General features: G+C 48.5%; 2 protein-coding genes across 2 annotated transcripts in view; both read right to left on the minus strand.

Moving 5' to 3' along the window:
* The window catches only part of PPP2CB (protein phosphatase 2, catalytic subunit, beta isozyme), a 38,430-nt gene extending 30,643 nt beyond the window's left edge, over positions 1-7,787 (minus strand). Inside the window, exons 1-2 of the mRNA XM_009885806.1 lie at positions 7,601-7,787; positions 7,250-7,325 (exon numbers count right to left, since the gene is read on the minus strand). Of these exons, the coding sequence (XP_009884108.1) occupies positions 7,250-7,325; positions 7,601-7,787 (263 nt within the window). The remainder of the gene's footprint in view (positions 1-7,249; positions 7,326-7,600) is intronic.
* Positions 7,788-11,771: 3,984 nt separating this feature from the next.
* On the minus strand, positions 11,772-12,841 carry PURG (purine-rich element binding protein G). The gene has a single exon (XM_009885801.1). The coding sequence runs from the start codon at positions 12,839-12,841 to the stop codon at positions 11,825-11,827; it is 1,017 nt and encodes a 338-aa protein (XP_009884103.1). The 3' UTR covers positions 11,772-11,824.
* Between the last annotated feature and the right edge of the window lie 441 nt (positions 12,842-13,282).

A 13,282-nucleotide genomic window follows, 5' to 3' on the forward strand; every position in this document is an offset into this window, starting at 1 on the left:
AATTCAAAATGCTTAAATTAAAAAATTTCACTACTAACTACAGGGACGTGCACACAACCTTTGGGAAGGGTCCAACAAAACCTTTTGTATCTCAGAGGGAAAGGAAAGCAATCACAGTAACAGGAGACACACTACAGCTTTAAAGGACTAGAAAGTGAAATAATTTTTGAAGATTAGGGGTGGAATGGGAGATGGACGTGTTAAATCAACACCAGCTGACAAAATCCCCATGCCAGAGAGCTTTTAGAAGCTAGAAACACATAAATGGTTTAGTCAAACAAAGTTTTAGGGCTGGCCCTTGGGTTTAGTTCTTCCCCCGGTATTTACTGTCGTGAATTTGCAGAAGCACGGGAGCTCAGAGAAACACAGCAGTCTGCCCCAAAATCCCTCCCGGATTGGAGGACTAACTACTAGACACAGGCGCAGCAGTATAATCCTGCACCCGCCACGGAAGGCGAAGAGAGAAGAAAAGAGTTCGCTTATTTATGCATTAAATACGCATGCATCAACCGAGTGATAGGATCTAGGATAAATACTACTGCAAAGAACTGACTCAAAGCCTTGCCCTCTGTTCTTGGCTGTCAACGGCCTCCGCTCATCCCCGCTGCGACGCCTCGCTGGGAAAAACTCTTTTAAAAGTGGGACCAGCACGACGCTACAGTTTTCAAAATCTTTTCAGAGTTTATTGACGTCTCAGCAAAGAGACTGTCTTCTGAGGCAGCTCGTTCCCTTGCAAATATCTGTTCTGACCAGCGCTATAAAGATCTCGGGAAGGTTCAAAAACCTGGAAGAGAAGAAAAAGGGGCTATTGGGAATGCATCCCAAAGAGAAATCCATCTGTTGACTGCACGCCGAGTTTCATTTAATCCAGAGTACCGCTGCGTCACCCCTCCTCTGCCTGAACCTACCTGCTGCCTCCGCCCTTAGATGCTCCCTGCGAGCATCCCGCAGGAGAGACGGTCTTTTCAACCGGTCCCAACCACGCAGCAGCACAGCACGCTCCTCCGTGCTAGCCTCAAAGCGAAAACGATGATTTCCACAGCAGCAACGGTCAAAGGGGCGATTCCAGAGACAAAGCAGCTCCTGTTGAACACCAGCTAGCGAGGGAAGCTGGTGGGAGCGATGCGAACGCCGGGCTTTGCGCCCCCACCGCCCCCGGCAAACCCTCCGCTTTGCCCCCGTGCTTGCGAAGCCCTCGGGCTCTGCTGCTGCCAGCGCGCGACGTGCTTCAGCTCACCCTTTAGAGCGTTAACGCCGAACAGCGGGGATAATTAATTTACGTTAAAAATACCAGGGCTGCATTGGCACATTCAGCCTTTCCCCTAGGAAGAGGAGGGAAGAAAGAGCAACTGCTGCTTGACAGATGTTAGTCATATGCTTAAATGCACTTCTGGAAGGCGGTCGGGTATACGTGTCGAGTGATTATAGAGCAGCGTGAGAACCTGCATGGAACAGGAGGAACTTCTCTCTAGCTATACCCACACAAAACTGTCAGATCTCCTCGCAATAAAAATGTTACGGGGGAAAATCCAATTAACTTTCAGTGCGGCCGAAGCTTCTGGGAGCTGGAAAAAAAAAAACCAAACCCAAAACCAGGGTTCTTCAGGCAGTTATCTGGCCTGGCTGGGTGGGCAAGGCTTGCAGCGCAGCCGGGAAGGAGACAGCGACACAACCTCGTTAGGACAAGGCAGCTGAAAGGCTTTCTGAGCGGCGTAACCTGTAGCCTACGCCCCCCAGGAAATTAATAGAGGGGCTTAAATCTTACCTGGAAAAAAGAGGGACATCCCTGTGGAAGACAGAGCCACCTGGGACTGAATGCCAATGCTGAGTGTCTTGCTTACTTGAGGATATTTTTTTTTTTTTTTCCAGGTCCCAGTAATGACCTGGAGGTCTGACTCTGGTTGAAGCAGAATGAGGTCTTCCTCTACGGAGCGTTTTACTGCTGGAAAGATCATGGAAAACTGAAATTCAACTGCTGGGCAGTTTCACTTTGAGATCCCAATTTGTAAGAGAGGAGCAATGGCAATGCCAAACTAATGCTGCAGAAAATCAGACAGCCCATAACGGTTAGAGGAGGGAAAGACGGAGCACGAGCACGAATGATGATGGCAGGAGAGGAACCAGGAGAGGCAGAATCAGCAGAGGGGAGGGCAAATTCAGACAAAAACGTAGTTAAAGCTAGCAAAGTTCAAATCAATATTTTGGTGACTATTCACATTATTGCGTGACGAAAATACACTCTCCTGGAACAATCTGTGGAGATTTGGGAACACAAGGGAAAGCCTGAATTTCCCCAAAAATTGGCACAGAGAGCTTATATTGTCACTAGACACATTCTTTACATCTGTGTTAAAAAGGTATCCTGTTAGGGCCAGAGTTACTGCTTCTACCGTGAAGATGGGCAGAGTGTCATAATATTTAGCATTTAGGAGGATATTTAATATTCAGGAGAATGCCTGTCGACGGGGTATTTTTTCTATGTCCTCTTCAGAAATAAGCAGAGGCACGAACGATAGATGGTGTTCTGCCGCCCTGCCACGTGCAGAAGAGATTTCTGTTGCAAAGCTTTGTGGAAAAATGGGTGCTCTGGTATTTTAATAGTCTGGATTCTCTAAAACTGTTGAAGAAGGGCAAGAACTACCGTAGAGACAGAGAGTGAGAAATGACAGCCTTGGTAGTGGCTCTACCAAAGAGGACCTGGGAGGACGCGGAGTTACAAACTGGTCCGGAGGCAGCGAATACGCTGTTGCAAAACCACAGTGTACCGGGTGCACAAAGCCTTGTATGGTTTGCAATCCTTCCACTCGAAGATGATCGCAGCGAAAACACCTCTCTCGATTTTGGATTCTGTAATTCTGGATTCAAGAAGACGGACTCATCAGAAAGCAACAAGAACGTGACGAGGGCTAAAAATTACCCGTGGTTGGAAGGCTTTGTATTTGCTTAGAAAAACGATGCAGAAGAGACTTGACAACAGTCTTCAATTACGTAAAAGAGCTGCAGCAAGGAAGGGAACAAATTGTTTCCCTAACTCCTCTCGAGACCATGGCCTGTAAGGCAAAAAGTGATGGAATTACACAGGGGCTGGAAAAGTGAGAGTAAGCAGGGTGAAGCACTGGAACCGCTTGGGGAGGGAAGCTGGGAATATCCATCACTGGAGATTTAAAAGAGCAGATTTTTTTTCCAGGTTCTTCAACTTGGGAATAATAGAGATGATGTGGATCCTGAAACAACCTGGTGTTATTGAACAGTACACCGATATAGCTTCATAGGAAACAGCGGAGAAGAAAACAATTTGGAAAACCGAGCAATCGAAGGTCAGGAAATGCCAGAACTAAGGATTATCTGAGTAACCTTAATTGCAACTGCTTTGGACATATGCATAGAGAGCTTAATCACTCAATCTCTTACAACTTTCCCTCCTCCTTTAGGATATAGGTTTCTTATCCATTCATCGTTCTGTATGCAATCCAAGCCTTACCTACGCGTACCTTCCAAACACCGCACACGTATCTACTCAGTACGTTTCACACCAAATTCCTTCTCGGTTTGCTTTCGGCGATCATCAGTATTGATCAGCATCAGATTATCGCAAAAACTCTAACGCCAAACGAACTTGCCTTTGTCACACCCCTTTGAGGTAGGGAGGTATCATCCACCCCATTTCATGGGTGGGGAACATAAGCACGGGCAGAATAAAGCCGACATGACCCCGTCTCCGTTATCAGGAGGCCCAGATTGAGATACCAACGGCTTTTCCGGAGTCCTCGCAATTACGACAGCACTTCCCTTGCCCAAAGCACAGCTTTCGACAGCTGGTTACACCGACCGCTTCTGTACATCAGACCTCAGAGTACCGACGCCGGGGGCCCAGGAAAATAAAGGCGATGCAAGCGGTGATCATCTGCAAAGAATCTCATTAAAAATGACGCAAACCCCTTTGCAAAGGTACAGGCATGGACTTTGTTTCTTGAAAGCCGCTTTCTTTCCCTCGGATCCCCTCCAGCCTTCACCAACGCCCTTCTTCTGCAATGGAAAAAAGCAGCTGCCCCATCGACGAGGTAACCCTCCGGCACACAGCCCTGGCTGGATCCGGGAGCGGGAGGCAGTCAGAGCATCCTGCCGAGCAAGGCTCCGGCGAAAAGCAGACGCGAGCATGCATAAATTGGGATGTCATCAGCAAACCTGACAGGCCACCAACACTTATATGCTCCCCGAAACTTCTGCAGGCATTCCTGGGAAGAACTAAGCCACTTGAGCCTTAAAAAGCAAGCTGCAAAAGTAATAACTCCATCCGTCGGACCCGCTTGGCCCCGATGGGTTTGTCAGCGAGACTCGACGCTTGCCGAGCATGTTAATGCCGGACTGGTGTGCCCCAAAGGGGAAGGAGACCCAGCCAAGGAGATCCCCGAGAGGAGCATTAGGATCCAGGCTCTGCCTCCTTCCCTGGCTCCGTGGGGCTCCAGCGCTGACGGTGCCACCTATTCCTCCTACCGCAGATAAAACCATCGTCATGCTCTGCCGTTCCCCCCGGGGAGGACGAATCTTGTCCTCGCTTCCCTCCGCCCCCTCCTGCCTTGTCGTTCCCCTGCCTCGGTGGGAAGCGCTTCTCTCTCTCGGCTCTTACTCCCCCTTCTCCCTCCGCATCGTGCCAACAACATACGCTCAGAACAACGACCAGATGGGAACACTTGTAAGAGCCTGAGGTTAACCCATGTCTTTTATCCCACGTACTCTCTGCTGTTTTGAAGTGCAGATTCTATTGCACGCGATTTGTAGTGTAAAGATTTAGCGTTAATAGTACGGCACGTTGATATTGCTCGTGAAATCTTATCTCCCCGCTCGTATTGCACGTTGAACATCTCTGATACGGAAAACAGAAAAAGACGACAGCTAACATTTTAACGTGTCAAAAGGGAAGGGTCTCTAGGAAACAGGAAAAAAAAATTACTATTTTTAATATGTATATGCATATATATATAAAAAATATTCCTCTCTCTCTTCTCTCTGTGTTAATTTGTGGGTGACACATACAAATTCACAGATGTTGTATCAGCACCGTGCTTGGACAGCTTTAGCTGTCTTCCAGCAACCGACACGAAGGGCGATCTTTTCCTCCAATTAATCTCTGCGTGGCAAACGATCAACATGCAGAAACAGCTAGATGCACGCTTCTGCCTGCCAGGTGGATTTCCCCTCCCGTGGTTAAAAAACGCATCTGACTGGCTGTGTTTCCCGCCACCAACTCCGAGACAGAGGCCGTTATCCTTCCCTGTGGAATACTAGTACGTAGGATGGGTCTGAAACACCTAAAAGATGGAGTATGTCTTTTTTTTTTTTTATTTACAGCGGCTAATCTGCATAGAGCTAGCAACTTCCCTGCGCCACTCCAAGCGTTTCGAGGTAGCCCATCAATTAGGAAGATGAATTAGCAAACCGTTAATGATGGTTTTACTGGGGTGGCAGCCAGGCACCTCGAGGCTAGACCAGTACCTCTGGATACCGTACAAACACAAAACGTGTCCAACAAGCACGAAAAGGCCAGAAGGTACATCCAGCGTACACCTTTCTAGAAGTTAACGTACGTAAGAGAGCCCCGAGGCTGCACGTTCACGTTTCACATGATGCCTCGGCGTGTGGAAGGAACGATCTAATCACATCCATCACAGAAACGCCAAAACGACGTCCGCCTTCTAAAACCTCAATTTACGCTTTGACATTTCTGGAAAACCAATTTTCAATCCATGTCACCTATCAGGAGTTCCTTATATTTTATTTCACCTCAACGCTTTAAAATATAGTTGCTTTTACGGAGGTACAGGTGGGGAACGGAACGCAGGTGTGAGAAAATCAGCGTCAGCCCATGAAAGCTTCTGCAGATTTTGGAGAAACAGAGTGGTGAAAGATCTGGCTTTAGCGTTTTCCAAAGCGCCCGAGTCCAGAAGCACCTTGTCCCCCCGCTGGGGCTTTTTTCCTGTGGTCACAACAGAATTCAGCCATTTTTAGGCAAGACCGCATCCCCCCAAAAAGGTCCACAGCCGTGATTTCACAGCACTGACGGGCTAAGCGATAACAAACTGCAAGCGTGGAGGACACGGAGGGCAACCAAGACCCTCCACATGAACCACAGTCCCGCGCAGGTTTCACGTCTACCCAGAAGAAAAAAGCCTAACAGGTGAATCTTCTTTCTCCAGATGCTCAAATTTGCTTGGTTTTGCCCCTACGCAACGAAATTTTAATGTCTCCAGATGAAAGTGAAAGGACAGAGGGGTCAAGAGAAGACATCACCACGCTAGCATCAATAGTGTAAAGATGATATACCCACTGCCCAACGGGCAGCATGCCCTACAGCCGGAAAACAACAACGCAGCTATGAAGAGGATGGCTTAAACCTGCTGCCACCTCAAGCCACCGCCAACATGCCCATCCAAGGGGACGAGGTCCGTGGTCCCACCCTGCCGGCAGCCTACGGGGATGTATCACGCTCTCCCAGGAAATCTCGGAAACGCTGGAGAAGCTTTGCTCCCCGCTGCCAGCGCTCACGCCGGCAGGATCAACGCCAGCGGGACGATTTATTTCCACTCTTACTTGGATAAACTCTTTATTTCGAAGACAACCTTTACTTGAAAGGGACGGAGGGGTAGGAAAGGTGAATTTTAGACGTCACAACACGTTAAGTAATCAAAAATAAAAGGCATTTTAATTTTGGAGGAAGCAGCATAAAAAATTAAACAGAAGGTATACTTCTCTTTAAGAATTATTTTATAAATGGTATATATATACTGTACGTACAGCAAAAGCAGAAATGCCATGGAACTAAAACCGCTTATTAATTAATTTTCGATGTGGTGCAAAATCTGCCCAACAAAAATACAGAACAATAAACCTTTTTCTGCTATAAAAATCACTACGCTTGGATAAAAGGGCTGCGAGTCAAGCGAGCAGTAGGCTTCCTAACCGCTACCGACTCCCTTCCCTGTGAGTTTAGGTCACATAAATAGGCCATATGGAAAAAAAAAATAATGATGCAATCATTAGACTACAACATCTTTAGCAGAAAAAAAAGTGCGCCGACATTGATTTTGGTAATTGTTTGCTCTTTTTTTTTTTTTTTTAATAGAGGATAGGTTTTTAATACTTCTACTAGGGATTTTATGAACATGGTAGTACAGATTTGCAGAGCGTTGTAAAACGGCATGGAAACACGGCAGTACCTGCAGCTGCCTCTTCCTTACAGCTCTCACCTCACCTCGCCCAAACGACGCCTCCAAGGAAGAGTTTTGCCGTCTTTTGACTACGTTTTCCCTTGCAGCCTTGCCGAAAACCTAAGGGATGAGAGCGCTTAAAAGCAGAAATCTTACAAGGGGCGCGACGACCAGCACGCAACCAGCTCTCGGTGAAATAACGTGTTTATCTAGACCGGTAAAAGGAGAAAACTGCCCCCTCTTTAGACTGCGTACTTCAGATAAATAAGATTATTTTGCTACGAGCTACTACAGGCTACAATATACTCACATAAATATATTAATGCCTATACGTGAATATGAATTTGTATATATCGGATACAGATAAGAAACACTTACGACGACGAGTAGATTACCAATAACCGCCGCAGCTTCTTGCTGGGTCAAGTCCATCATTTGGACTCGACGCGACGAACCCGCGACGGTGGGTTTTGCCATCTCCTCTGGAGCGCCCCGCCGGGTCACCTTCGCTGCATCAGTGCAAAACGCTTCCCGACCCTTCGTTAGCGCGCCCCTGCCTCCAAACTTTACCGAGAAAGCCATCTCGATGGGCTGAACTCAACGCAACACCCCGCTGCAAGGCAGGGGAAGCCCCCGCAGCCCCTTCCGCCCGGGATAAGGTTTTTAGGGACCCCCCAACCTCAACTTCTGTGCCCACAGCGGGGAAAGCCAAGTACGAGGGAGCCGCTGGACTCGGCTTTGTCGAGACTAGAGGTGAAAAGCTTTGGGTTTAAGCCTCGGCAGCGACGTCGGGAGCTGGATTTGCAGAAGGGGCGAGGGCGGAGCTGAGGATGCTCAGCAGCTCTGCAAATCGCAACTTTAAGAAACAAAACAAAATAATAATAAAAAACAAACAAACAACCCCAACCCAAAATCATCCCACTCTTGGTGGTTTGAGAGGATCCTCAATATAGTGCCTGTCCTCCTCTAACATACGAGCGGAGCCGGACCAAGCAAGTACGACAGGTCTCTAACAGACACGTGCAGGCAGGAGACGGCTTCTTTCAGCATTAGACTACATTACCAAAGCATCCCCTTACCAGAGCGGGAGCAGAAATGTGCTCCTCGTATTATTTACACAATATAAAGTGCATTACGATTTAATTATTGAACTGACAGACTTTCTGCCGGGACCATACAATTTCGAAACAGAGGTGAGGGCTCGAATAGGAAATTCTCTCATGAGAAAAAAAGAGGTTCAGACTGGTGCTCTTCACCCTGTCCTCCTAAGGATTGTTTTTGGCCGTTCTTTCTAGTGCAAATAAGCTTGTGTTTTCTCAAGTTTAAGGGACATGGCAGTTTCAGGGCATCGGGAATGAACATTTAAAAACGCATTAGGGATTCGGCGTTCCCGAGCATCTCGCCGGGCCCTTCTGCGCGCCGGCAGCCCACGTTAGCGCCGCCCTCGGAAGCTGCAGACGCGCTGCCGAAACGAACCAAGGAACCCGTTTCCAAATCTCACCGTTCAAGTCTTGCATTGCTACATTTCCAGTGAGTCCGTATTACCCTCCAACGACAACATCTGACAACGTCGGTGCTTTCCATTGCGGTGGAAACCCACGGCTAGTGGTTTACCCACGGGCGATCGGCTACGAACGTGAAGATCCCGATCCAGTTTCGGATAGTAAGGTGCATCCCGTGCCGGGGGAGTAAATGAATTAGTGGATCCTATGGGATACCTGCGTGCCAGAACCGAGCCTGACCCGGTAGCCAGCAGACGCTGAATTACTGGGTGATATTTACAACAAACTAATGCCATCAGAAGGCCAACTAATTAAAAAAAAAAAAAAAGATAAAGGGGGATTTAAAAAAATGGGCAGCAATAAGGAAAGCCATTTCACTTTTTTTTTTTCTCTCTCTCTTTTAAAACGGTGAAGAAAATATCCCTTTCCAATTGCTTTGCCCGTCGCAAGTATTTTCCTCACCAACGCTACAGGAACACGGGGAAGGCATGATCACTTACAACACACGCGGTCACTCGGGTAATTCCAACGTAGGAGCTTTTACGATCCCTTGAGGCAAAGGTAGGCTGGGACGGGGAGATGTCAAGCTGGCGGGGGAGGAATGCCACGTAGAAACGGGAAGGGGAAGCAGAGCGTAAAAAGTTTGTACATTCATAGCTCCGGTTTGTTGGAATATAAGTTAATTTTTTACTCCAGGCACTGTGACGGGCAGCAGCAGTCAGCAATACGCTAACGTACGCATCAAGGACTCATTCACGAAATTCTGGTTTCACACCAATAAGAGGATGTAGAGTTATTTTAATGTTGGTTTTGCGGTTGGTTTATTTGTTTGTTTGTTTGAATTGACCTGTTAAAACCATTGGGACCAAAGCCCTAAGAGCGACGATGAACCAGTACCCGGTTTAACCTCCAGCTGATTCATCCCGGTCCGCTAGCTGTTGGAGTGGTGGAGCGAGAACATCTCTCCGAGAGTTGGAAAAAGTACCTGAAAGAGCGATCTACGCAGAAACGGACGGGAGTTTTTGGCACTAAGCCAAAGGCTTGGTTGCTGTAACTGCTACGTGTGGTTTTACCTAAAGGGGGAATCACCTAAAACAGTGAAATTAACTTTCTTACTTCTTGTCACAACCGTAACATTTTCCTAAAGGTTCTTTGGTGACTTTGGTGCAAGCTTTTCTTTTTTTTCTTTTTTTTTTTTTTTACCTTTTTTTTTTTTTAAAGTTAAAACAGATCAACTAGTTTTAGTACCCGAACTAAAGTCCAGATTATCCTCTTGGTTCCCACCCCTGCCTCCCCAACTTTTCTCGTTATGGTTAATGACGTTAACAGGTAATAGCATTCGGATTGAGCGTGGCCGTGCAGCGTGCAGGTGGCTCCAGACTACGAGCGACGAACGGTTGGGAGATAAATAAGTTTCTCAACAAATTAAAACAAAAAAAATGACATATAATGGTTGCATGGAAAATAGCTGGTCCACATGCACACTAGGCCACTCTGGAAAAAAGACAAAAACCACCTGATTCAAAGGATTATAGATATCTGATTAGACACAGTAATGCCGACTTTAAAAAAAAATCTTAAAGGTGCGCAACGCGTAATTGGAAGAACCCGCTGGTTTCAGAGCGGAGGGAGCTGGTCGCCCAAGGGCTGGAAAAGCCCCTTATATATATATATAAGTATTTGTGTTGTAATAAACAAGAGAGAATTTTCAAAACCTTTCACCAACCTCCTAAATGGGTAATCGTACACATTTTTCCCTCCAGGCAGAGAGTTTGTATCGCCAGATGTAAAATTTACGTTACAGAGACTTTAGCGGGACGACACGGGAACCTGGCGGTGGGCGATGAGGAATCGAATGGCTTGACGACAGCCCCAGCTCTGAGCGGGTGGGAAGGGGGTGATGGTGATGGCAGGGCACGGATATTATCCCCTAACAACACCACCTGTAAAATCAACACGACAGAAAACCCGACGCGACGTTAACCACGGCTTCCGAAACGCGCTACGGGTGAGTACGAGAGAGACGCCTTTTTATACGAATCTAATGGTGCACCAAACCCCCCAAAGGTCTTTCTCGCAGCGGGAGGAGAAAAACCCCCCGGGTGTTTTCCTCGTGCTGGTAACATCACGACCGCATTAATCTCACGTTTGGGAGAGAAGGCGGGAGCCTCGGTCGCGGCGGTCCCTCCACCTCTGAATACCCGCTCCACAGCCGCCTGCTGGAACCCATAACGTCCCTAATACGAAAACCACCTTTTGAAATTTTGGACAAATGCATTGAAAATAGTAGTTAAAAAACCCCACCAGCCTCGCACGGGCAGAACATGTAGATGAGGAGGGGGTTGTTGTTCATTGCCATTAACTCAGAAGGCTTAGCACTCGAGTAGAGCTTCGCTATCCTGGGGTACTCGGGTTATTCGGTCAGCACAAAACTACAAGACAAATAACAAACCTTCCGCTCCTCACCAGCATGTTATCAAGGTCTGACCAGTTATCGAGGTTTTACCCACATAGAATATCGTCTCAAACTGAATGACCAGCAGATGCCAATTTTAAAACCTCTACCTCTCCTCGTACCCAAACCAGCAATTCACACAAAGTCGATTTTTGTTGTAAACGCCCTACGGCTACGCTGCTCAGCCTTTCGAACGAGTACAGGCAGAATTCAGTCCCGGAAAACCCGTCATAAGCAGAAACCGATACATTTCAGCATAAGGTTTGGGTGTTGTGGTTGGTTTTTTTTTCTGTATCACGTTGAAGTGCAACACGAGCCTTATCTAGACTATTTAAAGGTCAGAGTGCCGGATTTTTTTTTTTTTTGTGTGCTGATACGCGTACTTCCACAGTCTTCAACACTCGAAGCAGCTGACTCATACGGACTCGGGAGGTCGGTACTTTCATAAGACATACGGAGATGTTTGGGGTGTAATTTAACGTGATAACCAGACTCCTGTAACATTACGGACTGGAGTTAGCAAGAACTACCGGAAAAGGACTTTACAAAAAAAAGAAAAAAAAAAAACAAAAATGGGGCGACTTGAAATTACTATAGGTCAGTCCCTCTCACCAATTTCTGCTTGTTTTGTTTATTTTGCCAGACGGCCAGTCCAATGCACTCTATTCCAGACCCTCTTGCTCTTCACCACTGTCCCCTCTGGCATCCATTCTTTTTTCTTTATGGCTGTTGTAAATTCTCCTCATCTCTTCTTCGTACTTGATAAAATTTTCCCCAAACCGTGTCCACGCTTTGTACGGAACCGTGATGGTGTTACGGTAGGGCGGCCTCACCTCACTTACCTTCAGGAAAATGCCGTACCTGTTGGATCCCACGTCGAAGTAGAAGCGCTTGTTGTCCACTCGGAAGGAGGTGCCCTCGGGGAGCTCCGGGGGGTCATCGCCTGCCCCCCGGCGATCCTCTATGTCCCCCTCGCCGTATTCTTCGATCAGCTGGACCAAAGCATCCCTGAACTCAATCATCCCTTGCGCTGGAAGGACGATCGTCTGCTCCTGTCCCAAGCTGTGGCCAAAATAACCCATCATGCCAGGTCCCCTACTCATGGTTTGTCTAATCCGCAAGAAACGCCCTCGCTGATTCTCCTTCAGGTCCAGGTAATACTTTCTGTTGTCCCTCTCGATGTACTCCGTTTTGAGGACGCTGTGAGGGTGCTCTTCGGAGCCGACGGACACCGGAGGCGATGGCGGCGGGTGCTGCTGCCGCCTCCGGGGATGCTGCTCTTTGTCATTGCTGTGCTCGTGCCGGTGACCGGGGCCGCCTTTCAGGCCCAGGTGGGCGTAGTGCTCGATGAAGTCCCCCAGGCAGTCCTTCAGCTCGGCGGCCACGGACAAGGAGAGGGTCAGCTTGCTTTTCCTGATATTGTCCTGCCTGCCTCTTCCTATCCACACCTCGGCGATCTTCAGGAAGCGGCCTCGGGAGCTCTGTTTCACGTCCAGATAAAATCGCTTTTTCTGGATGTCCACCCTCTTGGAGGCCAGCTCCTGGATCTCCATGCAGCCCCCCTGGGAGGAGGCCGGGTAATGGTACTGCTGCTGGGACTGGGAATAAATGCTCCTCTGCAGGCCAGAACCTCCCAGGTTCCTTCCTCCTCCTCCTCCTCCTCCTCTCCCTCTTTCCATCTTTACCAATCAGCTGGAAATAATACATAACAGAGACACAGATGACAACATCAGCATCAGGGGCCTGCTCGGCTTCTCGGCAGCGTCTCTGTTCGGCGCTGCTCTCCCTACAAAGACGCCTGCATCCCTCTCCGCTGCCACGGCACGCAGCATCGCAGCAAAAGGATCCCGGGCGGTCTTCCCCTCCCCTGCTCCGGCTCCCGACCTCCTCCCAGACACCGGAGCCCTTCTTCCAGTGCCCTCATCGCTGTCTGTTCCCCCCCCTCCTTGGCCCGGCAGCCCTCCCTGCCCTGCAGACCTCACCGTTTTCCCCCCAGTGCCCCAGTATTGCCCTCCCAGTGCCCCCCATCACTGCATCTCCTGCCCCACTGCCCCATGAGCTTCACCTCCTGCCCCCCAGTGCCCCAGTACTGCCTCCCCACTGACCCCCAGTGCCCCCCC

This window comes from Charadrius vociferus, unplaced genomic scaffold, assembly GCF_000708025.1.
Source record: "Charadrius vociferus isolate BGI_N301 unplaced genomic scaffold, ASM70802v2 scaffold215, whole genome shotgun sequence".
Taxonomy (NCBI): domain Eukaryota; kingdom Metazoa; phylum Chordata; class Aves; order Charadriiformes; family Charadriidae; genus Charadrius; species Charadrius vociferus.

Bases quoted from the DNA above. Each gene is read 5' to 3' on its own strand.
- PURG (XM_009885801.1), bottom strand. From the start codon at position 12,841: ATGGAAAGAGGGAGAGGAGGAGGAGGAGGAGGAGGAAGGAACCTGGGA.